This window comes from Neodiprion virginianus, chromosome 6 (assembly GCF_021901495.1).
Source record: "Neodiprion virginianus isolate iyNeoVirg1 chromosome 6, iyNeoVirg1.1, whole genome shotgun sequence".
NCBI classification, from domain to species: domain Eukaryota; kingdom Metazoa; phylum Arthropoda; class Insecta; order Hymenoptera; family Diprionidae; genus Neodiprion; species Neodiprion virginianus.
Genome location: NC_060882.1, coordinates 26,369,409 through 26,397,357, shown reverse-complemented (window position 1 = coordinate 26,397,357; position 27,949 = coordinate 26,369,409). Strand labels below are relative to the sequence as shown.

General features: G+C 35.4%; 6 protein-coding genes across 18 annotated transcripts; 4 read left to right on the top strand and 2 right to left on the bottom strand.

The window, feature by feature from the left end:
- Nucleotides 1-3: 3 nt before the first annotated feature.
- On the bottom strand, nt 4-3,948 carry LOC124307989 (tubulin alpha-8 chain-like). The gene is made up of 6 exons (XM_046770242.1): nt 3,751-3,948; nt 3,303-3,547; nt 1,977-2,204; nt 1,499-1,757; nt 1,258-1,410; nt 4-1,139 (listed from the first exon to the last, which is right to left on the bottom strand). The coding sequence occupies exons 1-6, from the start codon at nt 3,946-3,948 to the stop codon at nt 882-884; spliced, it is 1,341 nt and encodes a 446-aa protein (XP_046626198.1). The 3' UTR covers nt 4-881.
- On the top strand, nt 3,397-10,248 carry LOC124307116 (cytochrome c oxidase assembly protein COX15 homolog). 5 transcript variants are annotated; one of them, XM_046768513.1, is made up of 6 exons: nt 3,397-3,531; nt 5,620-5,785; nt 5,864-5,996; nt 6,333-6,465; nt 6,602-7,232; nt 7,315-10,248. In XM_046768513.1, exons 2-6 carry the CDS (start codon nt 5,627-5,629, stop codon nt 7,567-7,569), a joined length of 1,311 nt encoding a protein of 436 aa, XP_046624469.1. In that variant the 5' UTR covers nt 3,397-3,531; nt 5,620-5,626; the 3' UTR covers nt 7,570-10,248. The 5 variants fall into 5 exon arrangements, with proteins under 5 accessions (XP_046624469.1, XP_046624470.1, XP_046624471.1 ...); XM_046768514.1 differs by lacking the exon at nt 3,397-3,531 and adding an exon at nt 5,079-5,521 and having other exon boundaries at nt 5,870-5,996; XM_046768515.1 differs by lacking the exon at nt 3,397-3,531 and adding an exon at nt 5,079-5,521 and having other exon boundaries at nt 6,602-6,892; nt 7,315-7,451.
- Nucleotides 9,170-13,183, bottom strand: LOC124307121 (ubiquitin domain-containing protein 1). Of its 2 annotated transcripts, XM_046768530.1 has the most exons (5): nt 13,062-13,183; nt 12,905-12,987; nt 11,747-12,106; nt 11,524-11,642; nt 9,170-11,317 (listed from the first exon to the last, which is right to left on the bottom strand). In XM_046768530.1, exons 2-5 carry the CDS (start codon nt 12,984-12,986, stop codon nt 11,156-11,158), a joined length of 723 nt encoding a protein of 240 aa, XP_046624486.1. In that variant the 5' UTR covers nt 12,987; nt 13,062-13,183; the 3' UTR covers nt 9,170-11,155. The 2 variants fall into 2 exon arrangements, with proteins under 2 accessions (XP_046624486.1, XP_046624485.1); XM_046768529.1 differs by lacking the exon at nt 13,062-13,183 and having other exon boundaries at nt 12,905-13,041.
- A 670-nt stretch (nt 13,184-13,853) lies between these two features.
- LOC124307113 (MMS19 nucleotide excision repair protein homolog) lies at nt 13,854-18,566 on the top strand. The gene is made up of 9 exons (XM_046768504.1): nt 13,854-13,992; nt 14,285-14,523; nt 14,647-14,979; nt 15,094-15,688; nt 15,770-16,051; nt 16,150-16,871; nt 16,995-17,252; nt 17,395-17,559; nt 17,731-18,566. The coding sequence occupies exons 1-9, from the start codon at nt 13,896-13,898 to the stop codon at nt 17,929-17,931; spliced, it is 2,892 nt and encodes a 963-aa protein (XP_046624460.1). The 5' UTR covers nt 13,854-13,895; the 3' UTR covers nt 17,932-18,566.
- A 115-nt stretch (nt 18,567-18,681) lies between these two features.
- LOC124307123 (MORN repeat-containing protein 4 homolog) lies at nt 18,682-20,409 on the top strand. 2 transcript variants are annotated; one of them, XM_046768533.1, is made up of 4 exons: nt 18,682-18,833; nt 19,008-19,197; nt 19,302-19,411; nt 19,590-20,409. In XM_046768533.1, the coding sequence occupies exons 1-4, from the start codon at nt 18,824-18,826 to the stop codon at nt 19,742-19,744; spliced, it is 465 nt and encodes a 154-aa protein (XP_046624489.1). In that variant the 5' UTR covers nt 18,682-18,823; the 3' UTR covers nt 19,745-20,409. The 2 variants fall into 2 exon arrangements, with proteins under 2 accessions (XP_046624489.1, XP_046624490.1); XM_046768534.1 differs by having other exon boundaries at nt 18,689-18,833; nt 19,011-19,197.
- Nucleotides 20,410-20,535: 126 nt separating this feature from the next.
- On the top strand, nt 20,536-27,860 carry LOC124307118 (pantothenate kinase 3). 7 transcript variants are annotated; one of them, XR_006908746.1, is made up of 10 exons: nt 20,536-21,455; nt 23,978-24,155; nt 24,880-25,058; nt 25,216-25,389; nt 25,462-25,629; nt 25,763-25,839; nt 26,192-26,368; nt 26,551-26,717; nt 27,095-27,208; nt 27,284-27,310. XR_006908746.1 is itself a non-coding variant. In XM_046768523.1 (10 exons), the coding sequence occupies exons 3-10, from the start codon at nt 24,882-24,884 to the stop codon at nt 27,335-27,337; spliced, it is 1,095 nt and encodes a 364-aa protein (XP_046624479.1). In that variant the 5' UTR covers nt 20,536-21,455; nt 23,978-24,155; nt 24,839-24,881; the 3' UTR covers nt 27,338-27,860. The 7 variants fall into 7 exon arrangements, 6 of the variants coding, with proteins under 6 accessions (XP_046624479.1, XP_046624476.1, XP_046624473.1 ...); XM_046768523.1 differs by having other exon boundaries at nt 24,839-25,058; nt 26,564-26,717; nt 27,284-27,860; XM_046768520.1 differs by having other exon boundaries at nt 20,909-21,455; nt 23,978-24,140; nt 26,564-26,717; nt 27,284-27,860.
- The last annotated feature ends 89 nt before the right edge of the window (nt 27,861-27,949 follow it).

Below are 27,949 nucleotides of genomic sequence, written 5' to 3'. Positions count from 1 at the left end.
TTGAAAGATTATAATATGATAGCGGATTTTCCTCGATCCAGCAAATCAAATTATCAGCTCGAGCATAATATCATCTCCCGCCGGTTATTTTTGTTTACACTACATTTCGCATATGTATGTGTTTTATGCAATGTACCCGAAATCAATCTACGACAATATTTACGTAGCTACAATGTCGCACGGTATTGTCGTTGAAATTATAAATTTACCGTAAATATGATTTTGAAATTTGTTTATTGTTACTTTTGCCAGATTTCATTCGTGCATGTGCAAGCAAAAAGTCGTGGGAGGTCTAACGATGTACGTATATGCATATTTGTGTAATAATACTTCTAACAGTAATTAGTTCTAATTATCTCCCGGTAAACAGTCGATTACATGATCATAAATTAATTCAATTAAGGAGTTTCGGTTACAAGCCTAAGCCTCGGTTCTTTATGTGCGTAATTGATGTTCCTTCGTTGTTCGAGACATCAAGTTTTTCTGAAAATAACTACAACCCAATTAAAGTCCCCATTCAACGCTACTCGTCGAAGAATCAATTCGTGCAGATTCGCGCTAATGAATCCGTTGCGATCGAGTCAATTTCCAAACACAATATCGGCGCACGTGTAATACTTGGAAGGTGAAGTCCCGCAAGCACATTTACATATATAATCGTCATCAGGTGTTGACGTAAAAGTTAATTGACGGGCTAATTGAATTCGGTTTAATCGATCACCGAAATTAGCGCGCAATCAACTCAATCACAAAGAGCTCACAGACTCTCCTGCATCCAAGAATTATCATAATCATATCCGATTCGATAAGCCCGAGGTAAATTCCCCGATGGTCAATTTCTCCTCAACGTCTTAGAAAACTCTTCCACAACAAGCAATCCATCACATGTTTATTTCTTTGTAATCTTCAATCAGAGCAGCTATGTCGTCACGAGCATCCTGGAACTCCTCCTCTTCCATCCCTTCGCCGATGTAGTGATGAACGAATGCCCTCTTCTTGAACATCAGATCATACTTGTTGCCGATTCGGGCCCAGGCGTGTCTTACGGCCGTGTTGTTGCTCACCATGACGAGGGAACGGGACGTCTTCGACAAATCGCCACCCGGGACCGTAAACGGCGGCTGATAATTGATGCCCAGCTGAAAATTGACGACGAAACGTTATAACGCGTTGAAAGGGGGGCCTTGAAATTTCTTTTTGTCAGCCGAATCGTTGCGGTTAAAAATGGGACTGATTATAAGTGAGCAAAAGGAGAACCTTGAATCCTGTTGGGCACCAATCGACGAACTTTATCGACTTGTGCTGCTTCAGCGACGATATCGCCCGGTTCACGTCCGTCGGGCTGACGTCCCCTCTGTAAAGCAGACAGCAGCTCAAGTAGGCCCCTTTACGGGGATCGCACTTGACCAGCTGCGAATCACGGCGATTAATTAGCGTCGACTGATCGCGATAGACGTCGGAAATTATTTTTCCCACACGTAGATAGGTAGGTGCATACCTGATTCGATGGCTCGAAACACTCGTTCGTTATTTGCGCGACACTCGACTCCTCGTAGACGGCCTTGCAGCAACTTGTAATAGGCGAGTAGGTAACCAGCGGGAAGTGAATTCGAGGATAGGGAACCAGGTTCGTCTGGAATTCTTCAAGGCTGACGTTTATCGCCCCTTCAAATCTCAAGGATGCCGTAATGCTTGAAACCACTTGGGCCAACAGCCGGTTCAGATTTGTATAAGTCGGTCGTGGCACGTTGAGATTCCTAAGGGTGATGCCAATTATACCTTCGGAAACTACGTGAGTAACTGCACGGATTGCAAAGAAAAAAAAGAAAGAAATGAATAAATAAATAAATATAAATAAAACATTGGAATGTTCTCTGCAAAGTTTTAATCTCTCGATGGTGATTTTCGGTAAAAGGTAAAAAATTTTATCGGGAATCGCGTGCACGCGATATACACTTGTGTACAGGTATGTCTACCTGTCGCATATTTCGTACAGAGCTTCGTTGTCCGCGATGAAGCAACAGTCTTCAAAATCTAGGGTGCCGTGCGTTGTCAGTACGGAATTGTAGGGCTCGACGACTGCTGTGGAAATGTGGGGTGCCGGATAAATCGCAAGGTCCAATTTTGACTTCTTGCTGTAATCAGCGGACAGGCTTTCGAGGAGTAGAGCGGTGAAGCCGCTTCCTGTACCACCGCCGAAAGATCTGCTTACATATTACGTGATCATGCACAGTTGTCAAAAGGAATTTACATTATGTTTATCTCTTTCAGGTCGGCGCGTTTGATCTTTTTAGTATAAATATGACCCCTGTGTTAGATATTGTTAATTGCGCGTGTATAAAATATCTTTAACTTTCCACTATTCTGAGAAATAAAAAAAAATCGATTTTTCGCTAGATCTAGATCTTAACGTTTCGAAGTATAGAGAATTTATTCTTCGAGAAAATCTCGAGAAAATGAATTAACGGAGTTTTATGATTTTTGTCTCAATAAACGGGATTCTGCCTAACTTAGAATTGATTAGATTTTGGGTTCGTTCAATCCAGCAGTACTCAAATTATTTAAGCAATAAGACTAACGAATGTAAATTTTGTTTGATAATATCATCTCAATTCGAACACCCCTCAAATTCAACCAGATTAACCATTTTATTGTGATTGTTTACATTTCTATTTGGAAATTTATTTAGTTTATATGACCAATATTTGTTTGAGAGCGATAGTTATCGTGGAGAGGGCGTGACACTGAACAAATTTAGCGAAAGGTTACGATGAGCTTGCCGTTTGTCACCATTTGACAATGAGAGTGGAATCTTACTGTAGGGTAATAAAGGAGGGGTAATAGGAATCATATAATCTTTCATACTCCCCGGTAACATTCCGCATTTGAACGGTTTAACAGCGATTAATGATTCGTAATTTTTCTTTAAAACTGACATCTACTTTATGTGCCTTTAAATTACATATTTTTACTATCTCTCTTATGAGGTCGTGATATCACATATAAACTTTGTAACATTCAATTCAAAATACGTTTCTCATGAGCCTATGATACTGTTTTTTTGTTTGTTTACGTACAACAGGTAGAAAAGATCGTTTACCGAGAACTGCAGTATCTGATTACTGATTGTAAATGCTGTTGACAAGATACCCTTTTCCTCCTTGTCACGTGACACGATTCATGAACGACGTATGATATAGGTATGTATATTTAGAAAGGGTTGAATAATTTTGTAAATTTCCGAACACTTTCACTTTTCTTTTCATTGGAAATACGTTTATAATAACATTTTTATTGTAGACCTGAAAACGATGAATCCGGACAATTTCGGACATCCTTCTGATACTTTTCGAACGCGATCGAGGACGAGATCTATTGCCTCAGATCCCACCGAATAATAGCCTCTAGCGTAACAATTAGCTGCGTCTTCCTTGCCAGATATCAATGACGATGGATCAAATAGATCTCTGTAGGCACCGGTTCGGATTTCGTCGATCACTGTTGGCTCAAGATCTACAATCACTGTGCGAGGTACCATTTTGCTAGCCTTAACGCAGAAAAAGATTTACAGCACTAACTGAGAGACGATGTAAAAACGTGTCAATGATCCCTCTCAAAAAAAAAAAAAAATAAATAAATAAATAAACATAGAACTTATTCTTACTCTTCGCAAAGAGTAAGCGTGAGACAGTAAAAATGACAACTCGTTGATTAACTCGGTAACGAGAGCGTATCATTTAATAAAGTTACTTGAGACGGAGCGAAGAATTTCTGAAACGACTTATCGACTACTTTGAAACCGTCGTAAAGATATCCATCAGACTTGATTCCATGTTCCAAGCAAAAAAGTTCCCAGCATGCATTTGCCATCTGGGTTCCAGCTTGACCTACAAATATCGTGACAACCTCTCCTGACTTACTCGCCGCTTGTCCTTTGGCCTTTGCCATTTTAAAATAAAATTTTGATGCGGCCGAAAATTAAACGATCATTTTTTTAAGTGTGCTCAACGATTTTGGAAAACTATTTTCTAATTTTTACCGAAAAGTTCAATTTTGAACGCATTTTAGGTGGCCGAAAATAATGTATTTCTAAAACGTCATCCTGACGGATGGTGAAACGTTTTTTTTTTTTATGTTTCAAGAATTCATTTGTCTCAGCTCGTCAACTGTTGGGCTTATTTTATTACCCATACAGATTATATTTCTGCATTTTTAGTTGACCAGTTTAAAGAAATGGTAAATTTGTTACCGTAAGCGATAAAATCATTCTAATGCAAGGTGATATTCGCTCTCAGTATCATGCGTAAATCGTTTGAGACCATTGCGCGTGATTCCCAACTTTACGAAGTTGCGGAATTTGCTGATTATCATGCGAAGTCATGTGAAACGTTTGCAGTTTTTCTCGTATAATACTTCGGTCCGTTTTGCGTATCGACCGTGGTCGCATTGTTATTTATCAGGAATACAAGATGAAGTCAGGGAGTAGAAATAAGCTTGAATCCGCCTGTCGTCAGGCAACTATCATTACATCTGACAAACAACTAAATGTAAGGGGCCATACTTAAATTACGTAACAAACGTAAGGGAGGGGGGGGGGTCAGACTCGATTGTTACACTTTGTTACGATACGGGGGAGGGGGTCTTTTGATGCTTGTACGTAATTTTTTGAATTGAATGTAAAATTTTTTGATAATTAATAAAAAAATTCAAACTGAATTCCCGCGCCAGATTCTGTTATAGCCAAACCTTTAACATTTTGAAACTAGCGCGCTGCGGTAGCTCTTGGCATTATATCACTCAACTTACAGTAATTAAAACACTTAATAATTAATTAATAATTAATAAATAGAAGAATAATGAAAAATACAAATGATTTTAATAAAATTTTATGCTATTTCGTTATTTGATTCCGAAAAATTACGTACAATTTGGGACGGGGGGGGGGGGGGGGGGGGGGGTTGACATTTTGTTATGATCTGTTACACAGGGGGGGTAGGGGTTGAAAAGTTCTTCAAATTCCTTTACGTAATTTAAGTACGGCCCCTAAGACATAACGAATAACTGAAGCGATTGCCTACACACAGGCGAAATCTTACTATTAAAACTGTGGCATCGATGATTTTCTAATCGCCACCGTTAAGAACGCGAGAATTGCACATAACATGAAATCTTCTTCTTCACCTAATACATAATAAGATAACATGGACGAAATATGGAAAGTCTCGTCAGCTTTTCAACTGTGAAATGTATCAGTTACGTATGTGTCAGTGATTTCTACACGTTTGAAATTAATCGAAGATTAGACCTATAGATCTATCGCTATTCGCGATGTAGTCTCGAGTCGTCTGCTGTTAAAGTGTCAGTAGTATTGAGCATGTATTGCGTATCAGTTGTGAGTTTCGCCTAGCTTTTAGTTGAAGTGATATAAAAGGAAACATTAACGGTTAAAAATTAGATTCATTCCTTCCGGCGCATTTAATTTTCAAAAATATAATAATTCAAGAAACTGTTTTACAATCACGTAAGTCAATCTAACCTAACCTAACCTCAAATATTTACCTCAGTTACCTACAGTATTACATCACGCAAAATATTTCATCACATTGCGTTATTATACAGAAACACGATGTTGAGCGTTGCTCGTCACTCTACCAAAATTCTTGGTCGAGCTAATCTGACAGGTTCGTGTTATGTCAGACGAACATTCATCGCCTCGCTGCCAAGAAAAGCGTCACGCACAAATGGGCTGTCCATTTTTCGAAGGATTCCCGTTCAAGCAGGAAGGGTAAATTACAGTGAAACATTTGAATCATTTCGTTGTAGTACTGTGTTATACTATTAGTAAATTGATTCAACATCACAGTTTCAGAGCCTACTAAGACAGACTGGTACCATAGCACTGAATTATGCATCCAAAGCAACTCCAAATTCAAAGAAGATTGTCGGCACCTGGATGCTGACATGTAGTGGAATGGTTTTCATTGCAGTAGCTTTAGGTATTGTGGGTTATATAATTTTTTACTATTGCGTTCGCTACATTGTTAAAGTAGTAACAGATCAGACTTATGGAAAATGATCGGGGCGTGTGCACTATGCATTTGTCAACGTGCCATTAAGAGTTGATGCTTTACCTATTCCTAATCTGGTTTGTAATTCAAACCATTGAATTTCTATTTATCTCACATACAAACCTATCCGAGCTCCGAGTCGTTATAAATTATTGTATTACCAGTTACCTGCTTACAAGACTGAAAATTTTCCGTGATAACGCAATAAAGTATCTTATTCTGATCACTGTTTTCATAATTACTTCACCTTGCCTCCACGTTCAGGAGGCATAACCAGACTCACAGAATCCGGATTATCTATGGTGACGTGGAAATTACTCGGAGAAAGAATGCCCTTAACGGAACATGACTGGATTGAAGAGTTTGAGAAGTACAAAGAGTTTCCAGAATTCAAAATGTAAGAAATCCTACACATTATTTGTGCAACCTTTATCATTTGATTACTTACAATTTCACGATACCACATATTTACTTGTATTCAAAACTTGGTTATTTCCGACTTCCAATGAGCTAAACATTTCTGTGTTTCACAGAACGAACAAAAACATAACACTGGAAGAATTCAAGCGCATCTGGTGGATGGAATACTTGCATAGAACATGGGGTCGCCTGATAGGTGCTGCTTTCATAATTCCGGCAACATTTTTCTGGACAAAGGGTTGGTTTGATAAGAAAACAAAGCTTAGAGTTACTGCTCTTGGAACCTTGATTGGCATGCAAGGATTAATGGGCTGGTACATGGTCAAATCTGGGCTAGAGGACAGATTCAACGGTCCTTCTGATGTACCGAGAGTTTCTCAATACCGCCTAGCCTCACACCTTGGGTTAGCATTTATTATCTACACTGGCTTTCTCTATAACGCTTTGGACAAATTAATTCCAGCACAGAAAGTGGCTGTTGATTATTTTGGTACGCGAAAATTTGATACCAATATTACAAAGGGTCTGCGAAAGCTTCGAATGATGACCCATTCAACAAAGGGCCTTATCTTCCTCACGGCCATATCTGGCGCCTTTGTTGCCGGAATGGATGCTGGACTTGTCTATAACTCATTTCCGAAAATGGGAGACAAATGGATACCTGACGACATACTCGCCATTTCACCTACACTTAGAAATTTCACTGAAAATCCAACAACCGTACAATTTGATCATAGAATATTAGTGAGTTATCTCATTAATATTTAAATACTTTTTGTAATTTCAAGCCGCAAATTGATTTCTCTGTAATATTATCTTATTTCAGGGTATTACAACACTTTCCATGATAACAGCAACTTGGTGGATTTCACGGAAGTACACCTTGCCTGGACGGGGGGCTAAGGCTGCAATGGCTGTTTTGTGTTTAGGGTACCTGCAGGTTCTTCTGGGCATTACGACACTTTTACATTATGTTCCCGTCCCACTAGCAGCTTCCCATCAGTCTGGAAGTTTGGCACTACTCTCTGCAGCGACGTGGCTTTGCCATGAATTAAAATACGTTAAACGTCTACCCAAATGAATGTTTCCACCAGTTAGCTCCAGGTTTGTACAATATAGTATTGCTTTGCGAATAATTATAGAAATGTAAAATAGAGTGCTGCGATGATATGACAGTAATAAAAAATACAATTTACAATTCAAGATTCACAATTGTTAGATTTTATTGTTATTCTGTATTATGAAAAATCTCAGAAATTGCCTGTAGTATTTTGCCAAGGATGAACTTGTTCTGTTTTTACTTTGAATACGAATCATGAAACCACAATCAAATTAAGCACGTTCAAACTGAAAAGTAGGAAAAGATGTTGAAGAGAAAATGATGATGAGTTTACAACATTATGCTAATTTATTTGTCAACTTAGTGTGCAGTCATATTATAGTTAATTGTAAAAATTAATTTTAATTATATATACTATCACATTAAACCTATGACAATAATATCGAAGCTTACGTATTTAATTCTTTTATTTTTATTTTTTGTTCTTAAATAATACAACATTTGAATTCTATATAATTTTGTCAAACATTAAAATATTGCCTTACATAGTATAAACCGAGTTAGTTTGATATTTATTTTTAACATTTGTTATTTATTTAATTTTGTTTTCAGAATAAATTTTTCACTGAATGGACTTGATAAGATATTTAACACATATGTGTGTGAATGACGTTAATTTTCATTAAGAAAATGAAAATTTTCAAGATTTATTTGCTATCTAATTAATTAGAATTTATCGCTGCGTCATATATGTATATGCCGTTTGACTCTTTCAAAAAACGTTCTTTTCCTTCAGAGGTTTCGATTACTAGACTTGTAACCCCAATTTCGATGTCGAAATCACTCAATTTCATCAGCAGTTACACTAAGTTCGTCATTTCCAATCGGTCGCTAAATTACTTCATCATAGAGTTTTTGTTCCTTTTGTAATTTATTTTAATCAATTTTTTTTCTTGTAATTGTTTTCTTATACACATTGGTCCAATGTGGCAACATCATTTGCGTGATGAAATCACCACATGCTATAGAAATTGCACTTTTAAATTGTTACACTTTTTATATTTACATTCTCAACGTGTCTCTTGTTGCGTGGTCGTTGCTTCCTTACAAAACGCAACATATCTAAGAGTATTTTTGTAACATGGCTGTGTAATGATTGCAAGGTTCCCTCCTTTTACATACGCTATAACTGTCACATAAAGTTTGCAAATTGCTTGAAAAAATTTGAATGCAGATTCTATTTTGAATGAATAGCATTCATCTTGTAATGAGTTATAAAAACATTATAAAAGACTCCTTAACAAGAAAATTTTATAATCCAAGGACTAATTTTCTTTGTATGAGACTTCTGTGATAAATATATTGTTTATTTTTTTCGATTTTTTTTCATCATTATAGTTGCATCAGTCTGACAAAATTTGTTTACGCATTTACAAGTTGAACTATGAAAAAGTTATTAATTGATAGTTATGAAATATATTACAGTACATAAATGCGAAACTACCTTTATTTTCATTACAAAGAGAATTGATTTTTTTATTACTGAACTACGCAGACTTTCAAAGAGCACTTAGTTTATCACAAAACTAAGGTGAACGGAAATTTTTTTTTTTTTTTCTTCAAGTCTATTCTTCTATTGTCTGCAGGGTAATTCGAGGCACTAAAAATTTTCAAGATTTACAACGCTCTTTGTTGATTGCTAGTCAAAAATTTCTTGCGTAATCGTTCAGTTAGATTTGTAATGTTGGATCAGCAATGAAGTCATTACTTTACAAAGACCTTGTCAAGTAAAATGTCCAATATTATGCATAATTTTCACCACTATACGAGATTTGTAGAAGTTGAAAGAGTGCGTTTCTCTTTCACTTAAATGTTTTTCATACAATTTGTCTACTCTATTTGAAAATGATATTGATACTTGGCGATACTGACCCAAGAAGCCAGACAAACCACAATACTTTGCATATTACCAAATTTTAATCTTGGTAAATACCTCGTTCGATACCAAAATAATTTAAACTGGCAGGTAGTTACATTAAGGAAATGCATAAAATATGAAATATGTACACGCATATATTATAGTCGTAGTTAATTAGGTATTGAAAAATCTTTCGCAAACTGAGTTATATTAAACTGTCTTCTAATTACCGTATTTATATAATAATATAATATATAGTTGTTGCTGGTAATTTATAAATTAAAATACATACGCCTAAATATATTATATAAACGCCCAGTTTGTGAAGGATGGTCATATTATGTATATGTATATTAGTTGAATTGATCGTCGCGAAATCATCGATCAGGAAAAGCGTCATTACTCTATATTGGTGTATTCGGGATGTAAGTTGCGAAAGAAGAAACGAAATCAGGCTGAATAACGACTGAAAACAAAGAAATTGAAGCATCGAGTCCTGTCCAACATTGTCTAGCTTCATTCGTTTACAGAGAGATGGACAGAGTATTTGCTTCAACTAAGTCAGCATTAAAGCTGGTCTTTTCCAAAAATTTCCAGCCGTGACGTTTTGACTGAGACACCATGTAGCTAAATTTAAAGGGTTTTAAAAAATTGCAAGTGAAAAATTAGGCTTCTAGCTCGCTATTCACCTGGTTAATGTGTGCAAAGATCTTTATGGCAAACGTGTGACGTGTGTGTATGCGCTTCAAAATCTTTTGATCAGAAGTACTTTACTACTTGAACAAAAATATACATACATTCACGCGTGTATCAAAACTTTGTCGACTAGTTCGATTTCTACCTCAATACTAATTCAGCAACATAAAAACGTTTCCTCACATTCATTGTGCGATTCTCAAAAAACTTTCACTCTGTGCCTTCGAATTTAGTTTAAAAAATAGTACAATAATATACATTAATATGCTTGTAAGAAGGAGCAAACGGTCTATTTTTAAACGTAAGTCTTTTGACCAAGTCTTAACTAGAATTCTCACTAGGCCATGGTATCAAAGATAAAGTTTGTTGTGGTGATTTGAGCTGGAAATGAGATACTATTTTATATCACTATATCGATTCAATACTTGAAGAATAAAATGTTAAGAAAAAATTCCAAAGCTCTGCCATAAAAAGTAAACACAGCCTGCTTAAATGTGTTCTGTACTGGTGAAATACTTGGTTACATTTCAGTCGATCTACAAACTCGATTATCATCAAGCACATAATTATGTCGCAGAACTAAACAATTCAGTTACCAAACAGTACAAGTTTACGCTATACTGTTTCTAGTTCAATCTAAATAGTCCCCTGACCTGCGCGTAAAATTTCAAAATTATCCAAGCATGTAGGCATATCTCATTATTATACATATGACATTTTTGCATTCTACAAAGATGTTTATTTTCTATTCTGATTTTTGATTGTAAAGGTAGTAGAAACTTCCTTATAAAAAACCTGGAATGTTACCAACTGTGGCACCGTACGCTAATCGAAAAATAATATAAAAACATAAGGAAATGATAAGAGTAGTACAGAAATCATCACTGAATAGACACGTTGAACTTTAGTAGTCTGTGTTAAGGAATATCCTTTAAAGATCTTTTTTGCAGTAAAAGTTAGCGTCACTTAACTTCCATATACAATTTGTTGAGTTCAACTAGTTTTTGTAGGGCTTGTGTCAATTTTTTCCGGATTTACAATTACTTGTATTACGTAACTTTGTTGAATCTTAGCTTCTTCTATGTGCATTTTGTCTCCAAGTAGTTTTCCGCCAAAAAACCACCTTTGCCTCGATGGTTCCAGACCTTCTTGACTCTGTGCAGTGAAAGAATAATTAAATACAATCGTGGTGAAAAAAAATTAAATTAACGCAAAGACAAGCCTGAACGTTAAGCGAAATTGAAAAGCTGATTTGACAGAGTGAATTGAGAATTAGCAATTATTGTATATTCTGTTAATCAATGACAGCAATGTGATTGTATCGTAAATTGCAAAAACAGTGCACATAATAATAATCAAACCTGCAACTTTTTCTTGGCAGCTCCTATCGTGTCTTTACTATAAACGGGTAATTTAACATCTCCTAGGGTTGTAGACAGCCTAAGTTTCAAAGTCATTTCTGTGCCTCCGTCGACGGGCTCTGTGGCAGAGAAAAAAGAAACAAATAGTTAGTTTAAGAAGATACAGAGCATACCAGTTTTCACTATAAACTAGAGATATACTTGATATTTCAGTAAATCTTACCAGAACAGTCAGCTGGCGAATCTCTACCGCTGTCTTCTTTAACAATATTTATTGGATATGACAAGCAGTAAATCGGAACCTGATATCTAGTTCCCAATTCATCGTAACACTCAGTTAAATATCCATTAGGCACCGAGACATTAGCTCCGTCCAAAATGGCCTGTGCCAACTGATAGTCTTGGGCCTCAGCCGCGGTCGCGCCAGCCCTTAAGGCGTCCCATATTTCTTTGCGCCCGTCAAAAGCTGGCGCGGTATCCCAAAATTCATCTCTCTTGCTTCTGAGTTGACCCTCGGTCAAAGGAACGTCCGACTTCCATCTGATCACTTCGTGACAAAGTGGATGGTTTTTTCTTGAATTACCTGCATGAAATTGTAAAAATAAATGGCATAGTTAATATTTTTAACTTCATCTGTGACAGAAAGAAGGATTACAAATACCACGCAAAACTTTTTTTAAATTACGCAAAGCACGAGGTTTGACATTTGCTTTACAATTTTATCTGAGGTGAATACAGATAGGCTGAAAAACATCCTAAAATAATGATTATATACCTGTATTTTTTAACAGATATCGTTCAAATAGCTCGATCTATTGATTGGAATAACTAATACAACAATAAAAAATAAAAAAACTTGCAGCTTTGTGAATAGGTTTCAATCTGGCATAAAAAATAGTTCAACACTTAGTCTTTTTATTGAAAGAAAATCTATTGAGCCATTGAGGCTATGTTTGGTAGCGTGGATCGAGGTCTGACATTTGTTTTACTATTTAGGTCATAGCTTGACAAGGTTCGAACATGTACCTACATCAGCGAATAGAAATTAAAATCACAGGTAGAAGTGACTAAAAACGAAAGCTACATCGTAAATGAGGAGTATCGAAATTTTTTTTTATTTTCAAACTTTCTTTCTGCTTCTTTTTTTGTTCCTTCGTGATTTCATCGCGCGCAATATACATAATGTTACAAGTCGGTATTCTGGATTGGGAAAAAAAATTAAGAAATAATTTTAAAAAAAAAAAAAAAATGTGAACGTAAGAGACCGCGATCGAGTCCTAAATTGCATTTTGAATAAATTACAGTTTTCATGCGGTGACCCATATTAGGTGTACGTGATTTCCAAGGTTAGTTGGTGTTTGTTGAAAATATTGTTTCTCACCTGAATTTGTCCTCGTAGAGTTGCCCGACGTGTCGTCAACAGAGCCGTTCCTAGCCCTTGTTATGCCTATGCAGCCTCCCATCCTAGGCGGCGAAAATAACCAAACATTTCACTGGAATTTACCAACACCTTACATGCCATTTTCGTCCATCTTTACCTATTTTATCATTCCGCCACAACGCGCGCTGCCATCACACAAAACCTTGTTAAAAAATCTCTTGCTAGCTCGAACTCCTAGGACGCCTGCCTGGGTTGTTTCCAGTGAATGACGTATATGGTCTATGAAGAGAGACGACGACGTGACGAGAGGGTTGCACAAGATGATAGTAATAAATAATAATAAAAATAAGCGAAAAGAATATTTTTTTTTTAAAACACGGTTGTAAATTACTTCGTAGAAACGCGGACCTTCGACTGGCCGTGTCGTTAAATTTAATAGGCTACAATTACTGCTTTCTGTTTATTAAATTTAACCCGTTAAGATTTAACAGTTATCAAAAGAAAATTATATATGTGGATGTAAAAAGAAAGCACGATAATTTAAAGAATGACAAAATAAATCGTGGTTAGGGGGTGACTGTATTATTATATTGAAATCACGAAGTAATTAATTGTTTTTCAACTTCAGACGTTTCTTTTTTTCTCTCTTTCTATTTTATCTTCACGAAGGTTTCCTTATACGCATATGTATATGCTGGAAGTCAGAGATAATAACCTGCGGCGATTTTTCGCATGTAATGTTATTATTAGAATTCATAAGATATCAATAGAAACTTGAATCGTCAAGAACTTTGATAAATTAGACGTCATATTTAAGAATTTGTAGATGTTTTCGTATTCATGTACGCATTCTAAAACTCATCAACTGTGCACGATATTTTACAGGGCCATGCCGCGATGTCGAATAGTGCGTAATTATTCGGCGATCGCCGTTTGTGTTGGTAACTCTACACACTGATCACTCACGGTATTGAAAAATTGAGGGTGAAATATGGAGGTTTCAGCGAGCTCCTCACTCACCGAGAAGTTATCGGCATCTTTAAAGAACGATAACGACTTGATTAAGGAATGTCAAGATATAGCCTCAGGTATGCATTATCATAATTACTTGACTAATGACGCGCCTGCTGACCTTGAAATATCAGGCAAAACAAACTTGTTGGGACTGAGGTTATCTTCTGTCTCTATCGCTCTGTCTTCATTTCGGAAAATGCATTCCATCAAAATTTTCAAAATGATCAGCTGACATGAAGAATATTCAATTTTTCGTTGGTCCCATATATTTTGTTCAGTAAATAATTATCCGTCGATCAAACCTCATGTTTTCACCTGCGAAGTATCTACTCTGCGATCGATACATCTTTCATTTCATATTTTCAGATATAGAATATGGAAAATTGAAGCTTGTGATTTTCGTTGAGGAACTCGCTCCGTTTCTCACTGACAAAAATGTTACTTCGAGAGCTCAGGGAACGCTTGCGTTGTCAACAACCCTGAAGCACTTGTCGAAAGATTTTCTAAATGAAAATGAGCTAAATTTTATCACAAATTTTTACTGTGATCGGATGAAGGATCAGCATGAAGTTATTCCATCCGTTTTACAGGGTGTCCTGACTATCGTGAGCTCTTATATTCAATATTATGGTTTAAAATAAATATCAATTCTCAGTCATCAATTTTCCTCTATAATTCACAATATGAACCAGTGATGACTAATTTTCACTACTTTCAAAATGTTACAGGTACAGATGAGCCGTTTACCTCAAGATTCGCCTGCTAGATTGTTGAACCTCATGTTTCAGCATGTACATTGTCAGTCACAGCTGCAGCCTATTCGAAAGTTGATATATTTGATATTCCAAACACTCCTACAAAATAGAAAAGATGCCTTACGTTCCATGGGGCCTGATTTTATATACGGAGTAATTTCATCTATAGACGGCGAACGAGATCCAAGAAATTTGATGCTGTTATTTGACATGCTTCCAAATTTTATTCAAGAATTTCCATTGGGCCATTTGACAGAGGAAATGTTTGAAGTTATTGCTTGTTATTTCCCAGTTGATTTCAATTCCGTAAGTAGCCCTAATCATGAAATTTTCAATTTTTGGTTAGTATGAAATTTTAATTCCTGTTTTATAATTATTCGACATTTTTTCGTCTTGTAAATTTTTCAATCAATTTTACAGTCTGCATCAGAGGCTCAAACAGTTACTCGTGATGATTTGGCGTACGCCCTAGCACCTTGCCTTTACGCCTCTCCAGAATTTGCCGAATTTTGCATACCTCTCATAATCGAGAGATTAGACTCGAGCTTAAGACTAGCAAAACTAGATTCATTGTATCTTTTACGCAAAGGTGCTTCTACCTATGGAGCCTCAAGATTGCAACCACACCTTGCTGAATTATGGCCAATTATACGAAAAGAAGTCTTCCCAGGCGGGGATATTGAGATGAGAAATGCTGGATTAGAAACTATAACTGAATTAGTTAAAGTGTTGTCCACAGATGATGTAATACGAGACAGTTTCATCGAAAAAGTTATCACAGATACAAAATCATCACTGTGTGACGTTCAATTGAGCCTTTATTGGCCGGCTGAAAAATTGTTGGAAGCAGTCGCTAAGGCAAATAAATTAGCTTGTGCCCAAGTTTTGAAAACCTTTATACCATTGTGCCTTGGTCAATATTCAACAAAGACTTCTTACTCAGATAGAGTTACCTTAACAGAAAGTTTGAATAGTTTGATGGCAATATGCGAAGAGCAGAGATTTGTAATAAATAGTATGTCAATGCATTCAGCTCACATCAAACTTAGTAAAACAATGCACAATTTTTAATCTGTTACGTTACCAAATTTTACAGGTGTGCCCGAACTTGCTTGGACAGATATACCAACATTGTACTTGAATGCCTTAAATACTGATAATATTGAGCTAAAATTGAAGACTTTCTCTGGATTGGCAATACTGAAATCGTCGTTGAGTGACGTGGCCAGAAAACTTCTGTATGAAAAAATTTGTATGGCAGTAGATGATGGAAATAATCAACTAAAGAACACATGCCACATATGTCTGTCAACTTTTGCTAAAATTTATCCAAACGAAATTCTGGGTACCGTTATGAACCAACTAGCTATCAATGACTGTAAGCTTGAGATATTCATTAGCAAATTAACGTACACCACTTTTCTTATAATTAATTTCTTCAGTTGGATAAGACTAATGAATTAAAATTATTTCCAGCAAACACTGATAATACGGTATTTACTCACCGATTGCAAGCCTTATGTGCTGTAGCAAAAATACCAGAATTAGGTCCACAAATCCTACCTAATGTAGTAGTGGTAGCTATGTCTAATAGATTGGAAAAGAGTATCGCAGCACTGTGTTGTTTGCGAAAACTTGTAGCTGGGAGAAGCGATACATTCAGTATACAACATTTTTTGTATAAAAATTGTAACATTGTTGAGTTATTGGTATCAGCAGATACAAGTGGCTGCTCCACTCAAAAATTAAATTTAATTGCATCGATTTGTCGATCTATAGTTAGAAAGTTGGATGTGAAGGACCAACAACAAATTGTAAATAAATATGTTTCAATTCTTAGTGAAAAACTTTCCGAGAGCAATGTGATTGTATTGGAAGGACTTTTAACACCATTGCAAAGAAATGTTGATATTGCTAATAAGGTAAACTTGTTAAAAAGTCTATTACACCTTGCAATCAACAGCGTCAGTTCGAGTTCTAAAGAAGTATCAAGTAAATTGATATCAGTATTGATAAATAAACAAACCGAAGACAAAAATTTCCTAATAGTTTTAAATATGCTGAGGGACCGTATCAAAAACATTTTGGAACACGATTCGAATACCGAGCTCAAAGAGTCAGCCATCTTATTGAATACGTGGCTGACGAAAGCTTTGGTTGTCAGAGGAAGCCAAAATTCTCAAGAGTATCTTGATTTCGTAAGTATAAGAAGACGTAATTCAGCTTTACTTTGTACCATTTTATGTCACATGATATATTGCATATTTTCTACATCGGAGAATGAAAAATATGTACTAATCAAGATTTTATGTTTCTTATAGCACATAAATTTGCTGAAGGACATGGAAATGGGTCACAATGTTGCAAATGGTTTTAAAACTCTATCTGATAGGTTTGAGGATACTGTGACTGAAGAAAACTTCTGCAATGTTAAATTATTCTACAAACAGAGGATATTTCAGAATGTCATTCAAAAAAACAACGACTTTGATGCACAATCAAGAGAAAACTACCTAATGGCTCTAACACATTTAATCGAGGAAGTTCCAATGGAACTATTGCTCATGCATTTAGAGCCGGTAATATATATTTTATTTAATTTTAATATAACAATAATGATTATAGAGTTTACCAATTTATCACACACGTGATAATTAATGAATTTACACTGCGATACCTCATACTGTTATTTCAATGTGTTTGAATCTTTTTTTTTTGAAGCTCATCCCACTCCTAATTGAATCCATGGCACTGGACAGCTCAGAGTTAATTCTGTCGACACTAGTGACCCTGAAAGTTTTGCTTGACACAGGGCACAAGATCTTCCATGAGCAAGCACAACACTTTATTCCCAAATTACTGAGTCTGACGACATGTAGGGAAATGGTAATAATGATTCGCAGAAAATTTTCATAATTGTGCTTAAGTTTTAACTTGAAAAAAATTTGATCTTATTCCAATGGGTTTCATCAGAGTACCTTACCCTGAGTACAAGTATACAGTTTTACCTAAAATCCATGCTAGTTTTCAAACTTCGACTATTGTTTTATTTTTCAGAAAGTCAGAACTGCTGCATTGGAATGTTTGTTGCATTATGCAAATTACCCGACTGTCTTGATTCTACCTTTTAAAACGGATGTCTTGGAGCGATTAGCTGTGGCGATCGACGATCGAAAACGTTTGGTCAGGTCAATCGCTGTGAAAGCAAGAACTCGCTGGTATCTTGTTGGGGCACCAGGAGAACCGAAACAATCTTAACTCAGACGGAATAGCCGATTGTTCAATTCATTATTATAGTTTCATTTACACAAATGAATTTAAGAAAGGAAAATTGAACTTAGCCTGAACAGTCTAGATAGAATGCAATGAAAATTGCTTTCTCAGGCGAGTCTTCCCTGAAGACCTTTATCGTGGTAGCTGATGCCAATGTGTGATTTCAGACAGTTTCTGCCGTTACTGTTTTTTATTTTTGGGAAATTCTATAGATATTGATCTGTACTATAGTATCCAATGTTACCTTCAATCGTCCGTAAGGTACAGGCGAAAGACTTATCACGTAATAATATGATTTATTGCGTGAAATCATAGAATAACGACCTATTGCTTCTTTGAAGTATTTCACAATTTTTATTCATTCTAACAACCGCAAATCAAAGTGATTTCCTGTTGCATATTTAACTGGAGTACTTTGCATTTGAAGTATTGCTAAAACACCCAAAAGTTTTTAAGAATAAAAAAATATTGATACTGTCTCATGTTTTAACATAAAGGTTGTACAGTTTGTTGAAGAGAAGTAGGTACTTGCTAAAGATATGGAATATGTGCACATGTCGATTTTACAAATGTCCTATTAAGTGTAGGTATGTAAATAAATTATGTGATTTCTGAAAATTTGAGATTGTTCTCAAGTAAGTGTTTATTATGTCAGTTAATAAAGTAACTATTTCTTACGGTTGAAATCAGTTGGCATGGTTAAACGATAGATTTGTGTTTCCATTATATTTCTTTACAATTTTCAATAAAACTTCATAGGTACAGAATCTATAAAATAACAATCTGCTCCAACTATACCTAATTGAATCAGGCATTGATCTGGAGTAATTGGATTACTTGTGGAAGCCACATTTAATGTGTTTAGTGTACCGATACAATGGTTGACGGTAAGAGGTGCCCGATATTTCGTCTGTTATATTTAAAAAAAAATTATTCCCCGTCTACAAAGTAGAACTGTAAAAAAAAAATATTTATATTTAAACTATTCATCATTGCCCTATCAACAAAATTTTTCACAAATTTAGAAACCTAATCTGAATATGATAGCAAAATGTATCCAGCAGGTGGTGTGGCCAAGAACGGTGCTTACAAGTATGATGATGGTACAAGGTACGTTGGTGATTGGAATGGCAGGGGTTTGAAGCATGGAGCTGGATCATTGGCATTGGTTGATGGAACTCGCTATGACGGTGCCTTTCAAAATGGCTTGTGTTCTGGGCTCGGTGTTATTGTATTTCCAGATGGAGCAAAGTAAGTTTTGCTTTGATGTAAAAAATTGCTAAAAGTTTAAGTTGTTAAAAATTAGCGTACCAATTAGGTACTCAAAATTATCATCATCGTTTATCAATGTGTAGGTATGAAGGAGAATTCATGCAGGGCTGGTTTCATGGACACGGAGTATTCTGGCGCGCTGATGGTATGAAGTTTGAGGGAGAGTTTCGAGGTGGCAGAGTATGGGGACTAGGTACTCGTCTTATTTATAGAAATCTTCAGACTGGATTATTTTCCAGTATTCATAGATCATAACAGTGAATGATGGGTTGATTGCTGATAAAATAAAAGCTTTATTGCTAATGCTGACAGCGATTTATTAGCTTATTATTCAAATGCATGGTTCTAACTTGCTTTTCGTTTTTTACTAGGTTTGGTAACTTATGCCGATGGTTCACATGGCTTTCCAAGAAACGAAGGCTTTTTTCAAGATTGCAAATTAGTGCGTCGTAGACGATGTCCAGAAATTATTCAAAAAGCTCAAAAAATCTCTATGATGGCTAGAGCACAGTGTAATGCTGCATAAATTCTTGTCATAAGAATATGACTAGTTTGAAAATTTCCGGGCGTATGCAGTTCGAATGAGGACACTATATCGTCCCATCATAGAATCAAATTTACTCCTCATGAATTCAAATAAATACTTGTACTGATCGTAACTTGTGTTTCATGGGTACTTGTAAGGATATGTGTACATATAGGTATACTAATTGAATAGTCAAATATTTTCCAGTTACCTACAAGTCAATTTGTACGGTCATTAAATGGCATTCAAACATGTTATGAAAAGATATCAAAATATCCTTTCGAGCTAATAAATTGTGAAGCAGGCTTAAACTAAAAAGTGAACAAAAAAATTCAAATCGTCAGTATTGCTGTCTTGGATTACAATTCATCTAATCTTACACGTGGTCTAATGATCTTTGCACGTCCAAGTTCATGGATAAGAGTGCTTCTTAATTTCTCAACTGGTGCACTGCTTATTGAACTATTGACATCGATGTCTACATTGACATTCGGAAAGATCACTCGTGGATTATGTGTCTTACACAATCTTATAATTTTTTTCATTTCCATGTCACCCAATTATAACCGATATTTTGACATTTGTATACTTATATATACTCTCAAGGCATGAACGCTTTGTTGTGTATACATATCTGTAATAAAGTATAGCTTACCTATCATAAATTATAGTAATGATACAAGATTAGAAGATGGAATAGATTATAAAATAAGACAATCCTTGTTTTTGTGTTTTGTCAATTATTGTTTCGTAATTGTAACATGCTTGTAAAAAATTAAGCAGTTTCCAACATTTAAAACAAAAAAGAAAACAAACTTTCAAGGCTTTGACAAAATTCGATAACTTGACGAAAACAGAAGTGTAGGGGTCGAAAAAAACGTAAAAAATTAACTCGGATTAACAAACAAATTTTTAGTTGCTCTAAGAATTTGTTAAATTACTTTTATTTTATCAGGATTTTGTTAATATAATTAACAATTGTAAACGTAGACTGCTAAGTTAATGATAACATAACGAGACGAGCGACGAAATATCTTGCAATGATGTAGAATAATGAGAAGTGGTTACGAGTGGTGTAGTGCGGGATTTTTGTTTATATCATAACAAAAAAAAAATACGACCCGCAGTTCTAAAGTTTAAACAAGGTGCCGGGGAGTGCGCATGCCTCGTAAATCACGCGGTGAGCTAGTGATGCGCACGCAGCTGATTTCGGCACTCGTATCTCACGTAACTTACGCACGCCTCGTGTATTCGTGTGGGTTTTAATGGGCGCCGGAGCAGGCACATCGCGTCCGTCGCGTTAAGTATTCTCAATCAATTCGCTATTGGCAGCTAGCGATCCGGTGATCTGGTGACTGGCCGTCAACCAATCATGATCAAACTGAATCCTCTATCAAAATACGTTTGTGAATTGCACAGCGTTGATTGACACGTCGTATGTGTATAGTATCATATGCAGTGCTGTTACGACCTTTGGCACGACGTCAGGTGCGAGTATGTGATACGTTATACGACGCACACACATTCGTGCGAGACACGTACGCACATGTCGAGTTTCGATAAATGAAATCGGTCAAATTTGCGGAACAGATGATGAAATTTACGAAGTTGGAATACGACGACACAATACCTACTCATAAGGAAACTCTCCTTGTCGCATGCCGTACTACAGTTCTACGATATATCCCCCCGTTTCACAAAATGTATTCCGGTAAGAGAAACTCCAGTTTCAATTACATTTGCATTACGACAAGCTTAGCACCCCGATACCCACGAAACTTTTACGGTTATCAGTGCAATCCCTGACTACTAGCACTATACAGATCAACGCGTCTACGTGTTAACAAGTAAATAATCCAACATATGTATATCACGTCGCTCGGAACATGCTTGGACGGATCATTATTGTTTACTTATTTATAATCGACATGCGTTAATCGTTATTCCTTTCTAATTAATTCTCGCGTTATCGAATAAATAATTGATACTTATTACTAGTATAGTCCTTTCTTTTTTCTATTCCTACAGTTACTTCCAAAATTAAACAGTTATCTTCCAAAGTTTAGCTTTAATGAATGAAATTTTCAATCCATATACGATTTTATTTTCAATCAAAACGTTTAATAATAACATACATTAAGCGACACTCACATTATCATATAATTACTTCAGATTAGAATTGGAAAGTTCAAAGCCGAAATTTGTAAATGAGCGATAATCAGACCGCTCAAAATCCCAAGTCATTGAACCAACAATTCAAAATAGAATTTCTTGTAAAATGATACCTTATCTGTTATCAGAAGCTGGTGATTCGTTGCCTGTTGAACACTTCTGTCAACTTTCAAATATAATATGCATCTACATTCATAGTCAAGTAGGACTGGTTCTAGTGGATCAAGGCTTTCAGTTTGCTTTGAAACGTATATTTCTCAGTTATATCTCAGTCTAACTTCGAACGAAGTATAAAAATATAATCTATCTGATTTAAATTTTAAACATCTTGCTTATTTTTAAAGTACTTCTTTTCATGTAACGGTTGTTAATTGCGGGGAATGGGAGTATGGTTGTTGATTGACAAGACAGAAACATTTCTTCCCTAGATTTTGAGTCGAGTAGGACTAATTTTGGAGTGTCACACAATTACTGTTCAAATTATTTCCATTTTCCACTGTGATTTTAGTGTATATTTTAATGGTGGCATTATTTTAATCAATAATTTGTTAATGTGAGTGAATTTTTCAATGTACCATTCAAACTTGAGTTTAAATTCATCGAAAATATTCAAGCAGACAATATGTAAGAAACATTCAATATATGAGACAGTTGAGTGTATTTTCAAAAGTGGACCCAAAGTACGGTCACGTACCATTTTATCTGAATTATCACATGTACGAAATTAGCTTTGCACTCACTTTCAAATTTGAAACTAATTGAAACTATCATTAAGATTTTTTACAAAATGATTTTTGCGTTCAGTACATAAATTCGTGTAATGATATTACATGGTGAACACTAAATATAGTTCAAAATATTCCCTGACTTTCCCCTGACTTTCGCTGACCAAATTACAATTTTTCCTTGACTAAAAATCAAACCAATAGTGTCAATGCGAACACCTAATCAATCATGCTCCGAATCAAACGGTATTCAAAAACACGTTCATGATCTATTTAATAGTCACTGTATCGAGCACATACAAAAATAATTGTTCTTGGAATTTGTTTCTGAAAACAAAACTTTATTCTTCCTTCTCCCAACACACCATCATAAAATTGCCTGACTAATTAAAACGTTACCTGATTAGTCACCACCATGTATTAATCTCTACTAGAAAATAACGTGTGATAATATTTTGATGTAGCTTTCACGATAGATATAATTTTTTTTTCTAATATTTTTCATGCTTATAGCCTCGGACATTTATTTTGGACATTAAACCCTGCGCACTTTGTTTACAGCGTGCGTATTTGAATTCTCATTTGTATTTGCGTACAGTATGCATAATTAAACTTTACGTAACGTGTCTGATCTTTGACCTGTTGTACACGTCTGAGCTCAGTGAATATGACACCAGGAGCCTTCCGTGCATAAAAATGTTCACAATACTCGGGACTGATCAGTTTCAGCTGAATAAAAGCTGGTTGATCACATTTTCGGCTCGCCAAAGTTATAGTTTCATTTCCGCTAATATTCTATATGTGGAGGTTCAGATCCGATTAAGTAGTGATTTATTTATGTACTATATATCTGCGCAAGCTTACAGTATCTTATCTAAAGTCGAATTCACTTTGATAAAATATCGTGAAATTGTTTTGTGACGTAGATTGTGCATTCAAGGTAATAAGTACTTTTAATCATAAAAACTTGGTGACTAGTTTATCTATAATTACTGTTTCAAATTAATGATAACGTTTATCTACACCTACTGTCGCTAACCATGACCTTAATTTGATCTGTGAAACAAAATAACGAACTTTCACTGATTTTTTAGTGGCTTGTATTTTTTCGACGACCACATAGAAGCTACCAATTTATTTAGTATCTGTATTTCACAATCATCTCATGCAAATACCATGCTCTTGACATTAGCAGTCAATAATCTAATCATCATATTTTTGTATTCTATAGTCGTAGAAACCTTGGACCTCGTTCTCGCATTCATTAGAATTTGTCCTGATTTCGTTATGTAGTAATACTTTTAGCCATTGATATCTTATTTGTCATTTGTTTCAGTAACGGAAGGAACAGCTTCTCGAAGGGTCAGGGTGAGCTGTTTATCAATTAAAAATGGGACCTCACAGCTGTAAAGATTGCTTACACGCTAGGATTATGGCGTCCAATGGATACCCTACCGCTGGTTCAGCTGCAAAGCCCCTGGTACACCACTCACCACCCTGTGAGTCAGTGAATTGTATGTGTGCCTAGACTAGCCACCTTTTAATTCGATTTTTATTTTGTAGTTCGATACTAAGCATGACCACTGCGTAAAGCTATTTTCTAGCTAAAGATAGCTAATGTCTTATTAAAGCACATTTAGAATAATAATCTCCTGTAGATGATTTGGCATTAGGTAATTACGTGAGATTAAAAAGTGATTAGGTGCTTATATATTTTGTACGTAATGATACTGCTGTGTTCATCTATTCACGTAATACAATGCAGCGTTCGTGATTCCTTTGTTCATAGTCCTATTTTTTATTTGTTTTTATTTTTTTTATTCTGAAAGTAATTGTACTTTTGTATAAAAAGTATCGTCATTAATTCCTAATGAATAATTCGTTTTGCTACTATTTTGCTTCAAAAACCATTCACTGGTCACATAAAAATTGAATTTATAGAGTAATTGCATAAGCAAAAAAGTGTGCGTGTTTATAATTTGTTGCAGTAATTAATATTGTTTTCAAACTTGAATGACGCAAATGTTATACTCAGAAGCCTAGTCATATATAATGAAAACTAAATTAGAAATCTGTAAGTTTTTAAGTGTCGGTAGCTAATCAATGAATAAAGTCAGTAGATAATCCCACAGCTTTGTGATTATTTAAAATACAAAATTACCATGCTCAGTAACTATTTGCTTTGTTCTGACTTTAGCCGGGGACGTCCAACCTTATTGTTTTATACGTCATTTACAGCAATGCCGTGGTTTGGGATGGATATTGGTGGAACCTTGTCTAAATTAGTGTACTTTGAACCTAAGGATAGAACCAGGGACGAAGCTGATGCTGAAGTAGAAACCTTGAAAAATATTCGACGATATCTTGTTAAAAATTCATCTTATGGAAAAACTGGCCATCGAGATACCCACTTGCAGGTAAGTAAAAATTAGTCTCTTATTATACGACTTATGTTTTGACTAAATGTCTTAGATTTCTCAAAATGGAATGTACTAATTGTTTAAATTTTTGGCTTTCACAATTCTCAATTTCTTAGGCATACTTTAAGTATCTCAATTACGTGTTTTATTTCAGATGGATAATGTCAGCATAAGGGGTAGACGGGGTACTTTACATTTCATAAGATTTCCCACTAGTGAAATGGGAAACTTTCTAGCACTAGCCAAATCAAAAGGAATGGCTAATCTGGTTACGACAGTCTGTGCTACTGGCGGAGGTGCTTTCAAATTTGAAGAAAATTTTAAACGGGTAAGATTAAAATTAGTCCGCCAAAAATACTAATGACCTCCAATATTTAACGATGTTTTCAACATATTTCAGGAAGTTAATATGAGTTTAGCCAAGTTTGATGAGCTAGATAGTCTGATAAGGGGTATGTTGTACATCGAAACAACAAATCCCCATGAATGCTACTACTGGTTACATCCGACATGTGACATTAGGTGTCGAAAAGTACCTTTCGACTTTTCTGAACCTTATCCATTTTTGGTAAGTCTAAGCACAATGAAAATATGTGCGTAATTTTTATTTTATTCATTTCGTTCCAGCAACAATAACAACAAAAAAAAATGTATGTACCTCAAGAACAGGATCTTTCACATGCATTCTATTTCCTTTCCAGGTTGTTAACGTTGGATCTGGTGTGAGTGTATTAGCAGTTTATGGTCCCAATAGTTATAAAAGGATATCAGGAACAAGGTATTACCAATTAAACTATGTTTTCAAATGGTGAACGTTACAGTAATAGTACAGTAATGTTCATTAAGGCCTGTCCATTTCGGCTAACTTGTTCTTGGTCCGAAACAAAATGCAAATTCAGTACACGAATGATGTGAAAATGACTAGCAATGAAGTTGACGTGAGAGAATGGGAGACATTGCCACATAATTCGTATAGATACGAATCTGTATTTTGCTTTGGATTGAAAACAAGGTAGCCGGAAGGGGAGGGCATCAATGAACATTATTATACAAAGATTTTTCACTTCAACGCAATTATTAAAAAGAAAATAAAAACTTGGTTCTAGTATAATTCTTCTTTTGTGTCCCAGCTTAGGTGGTGGCACGTTTTTGGGTCTGTGCTGTTTACTCACTGGATGTAACACGTTTGAAGAGGCTATCGATCTTGCAACTGGAGGAGATAACACGAGAGTAGACAAATTAATTAAAGACATCTATGGTGGAGATTACGACCGTTTTGGACTCCCGGGAGATTTAGTTGCCAGCAGGTCAGTTTGTTGTTAATTAAGGAGAAAATAAATTATAAAACCTCGTTCTTCATGTATCGCTTTTGATATCAAACAATCATCATGTATATAGACTGCAATATTATCATACTTTCTCTAATAGTATGCTGAATAATTTATGTCTCGCTTAATGACCTTTCAATCTTCTATTTATCTAACTGTAGACTGTATGTCAAGTTTTCTCGGTGTGTACAGTTTCGGGCAGATGAATTCCAAGGAACGACGAAATGCTGTCTCCAAAGAAGATCTTGCGCGCGCCACGCTTGTAACAATTACCAACAACATCGGCTCGATCGCCCGCATGTGTGCTGTCAATGAAAAAATTGATAGGGTAATTTATGTTGTACTGGTCATTATTCTTTACTTTACAATCGCGGATTTTGATATCAATCGTTTGTTACCAGTTTTCTACCATTGGGTAGAATAAAACATGTCGAAGAACAACTTTTTTTCACTAACTGCCATCTAACCTAGGTGTACGTTTTATTCGACTAATTATTAAAAACAGTTATCCTAAAGAAATCAGAAGGCAGGAAATTATTAATTATAACTATTTCAGTATTTTTCGAGTGTGTTTGTCGCCACAGCGACCATTATATCTTTTATGGCTGATTTGGTTAAATTTCGTTTTAACCCTATAATCCATGTGAAGGCCCGATTTGTCTGCATATCGAAGCTGAAATAATTGCATTACTATCATTCCAACAGGTTGTATTTGTTGGTAATTTTTTGAGGGTAAACCCAATCTCGATGAAACTGTTAGCATCTGCTATGGATTATTGGTCAAAGGATACCATGAAGGCGTTGTTTTTAGAACATGAGGTGAGCACATTGAAGTTTAGACGGAACCATTCCAGCATGTAATGCACATTTTATATGAATATATTGTCATTGCAGGGATACTTCGGAGCAGTTGGTTGTTTATTACAATTTAATGGCAATACAAGTTAATCATGTCCTCCGGTCCGTGCCGTTACGTAAAGCATTCCCGTGAAGATCGAATCTTGATAACTGTCGCGTCTGGTCGCATGTTAACGAAGATTTGTAGATGATTTCTATTTATCGAATTTAGCCTTTTAATAATAATCTAAAGTCCGTAAGCAGAAATCAGTATTTTACTATTATTTATTTTTGTTATCGTTCTTACTTTATTTTAGGGCTCTCTACACGTTCACGAATATGTATATATGTATAATATATGCGCAAATTGAGTAAAGAAAAACGTGCCACGCTATTCGATTCGCAGTCACAGCTCATTGTTGACTTATCACAAAACTAGCAGATTTCATATAATTATTAATAATACAGTCTGTGGTTTCGAATCAATGGCTGCGCTTTCCTTTGTTCATTCTGTACACGTATCAAGTTTATATTATACAATCGTATTGGATAAAATTTTCAACATGTATTCATAAAAGAGATAAAAAAAAAAAAAAAAAAACCATCATAGAACGTCCAAGGCTCAGGGCACAAATGTTTTAGTAATACAAAATCAGTTGTTGGACCAAACTGTACGTGAAAAGTGAAGAATTATTTATCACAATATTTTACAAAATAACTTAC

Excerpts from the sequence above, each read along its gene's own strand:
- LOC124307989 (XM_046770242.1), bottom strand. The coding sequence starts at position 3,948 with ATGGCAAAGGCCAAAGGACAAGCGGCGAGTAAGTCAGGAGAGGTTGTC. Across the intron at positions 3,548-3,750 it reads AATTCTTCGCTCCGTCTCAA|GCTAGCAAAATGGTACCTCG; the intron begins GTAACTTTATTA and ends TTCTGCGTTAAG. Across the intron at positions 1,140-1,257 it reads GGTGCCCAACAGGATTCAAG|CTGGGCATCAATTATCAGCC; the intron begins GTTCTCCTTTTG and ends GTCAATTTTCAG.
- LOC124307123 (XM_046768533.1), top strand. Across the intron at positions 19,198-19,301 it reads GTATTTCCAGATGGAGCAAA|GTATGAAGGAGAATTCATGC; the intron begins GTAAGTTTTGCT and ends ATCAATGTGTAG. Across the intron at positions 19,412-19,589 it reads TGGCAGAGTATGGGGACTAG|GTTTGGTAACTTATGCCGAT; the intron begins GTACTCGTCTTA and ends GTTTTTTACTAG.
- LOC124307113 (XM_046768504.1), top strand. The coding sequence starts at position 13,896 with ATGGAGGTTTCAGCGAGCTCCTCACTCACCGAGAAGTTATCGGCATCT. Across the intron at positions 13,993-14,284 it reads ATGTCAAGATATAGCCTCAG|ATATAGAATATGGAAAATTG; the intron begins GTATGCATTATC and ends TCATATTTTCAG. Across the intron at positions 15,689-15,769 it reads GCAGAGATTTGTAATAAATA|GTGTGCCCGAACTTGCTTGG; the intron begins GTATGTCAATGC and ends CAAATTTTACAG.
- LOC124307121 (XM_046768530.1), bottom strand. The coding sequence starts at position 12,986 with ATGGGAGGCTGCATAGGCATAACAAGGGCTAGGAACGGCTCTGTTGAC. Across the intron at positions 12,107-12,904 it reads CTCTACGAGGACAAATTCAG|GTAATTCAAGAAAAAACCAT; the intron begins GTGAGAAACAAT and ends AATTTCATGCAG. Across the intron at positions 11,643-11,746 it reads TTCGCCAGCTGACTGTTCTG|AGCCCGTCGACGGAGGCACA; the intron begins GTAAGATTTACT and ends TCTCTGCCACAG.
- LOC124307118 (XM_046768517.1), top strand. The coding sequence starts at position 24,032 with ATGGGACCTCACAGCTGTAAAGATTGCTTACACGCTAGGATTATGGCG. Across the intron at positions 24,156-24,879 it reads ACCCTGTGAGTCAGTGAATT|CAATGCCGTGGTTTGGGATG; the intron begins GTATGTGTGCCT and ends CGTCATTTACAG. Across the intron at positions 25,059-25,215 it reads ATCGAGATACCCACTTGCAG|ATGGATAATGTCAGCATAAG; the intron begins GTAAGTAAAAAT and ends GTTTTATTTCAG.
- LOC124307116 (XM_046768513.1), top strand. The coding sequence starts at position 5,627 with ATGTTGAGCGTTGCTCGTCACTCTACCAAAATTCTTGGTCGAGCTAAT. Across the intron at positions 5,786-5,863 it reads TTCCCGTTCAAGCAGGAAGG|TTTCAGAGCCTACTAAGACA; the intron begins GTAAATTACAGT and ends TCAACATCACAG. Across the intron at positions 5,997-6,332 it reads TTTCATTGCAGTAGCTTTAG|GAGGCATAACCAGACTCACA; the intron begins GTATTGTGGGTT and ends CTCCACGTTCAG.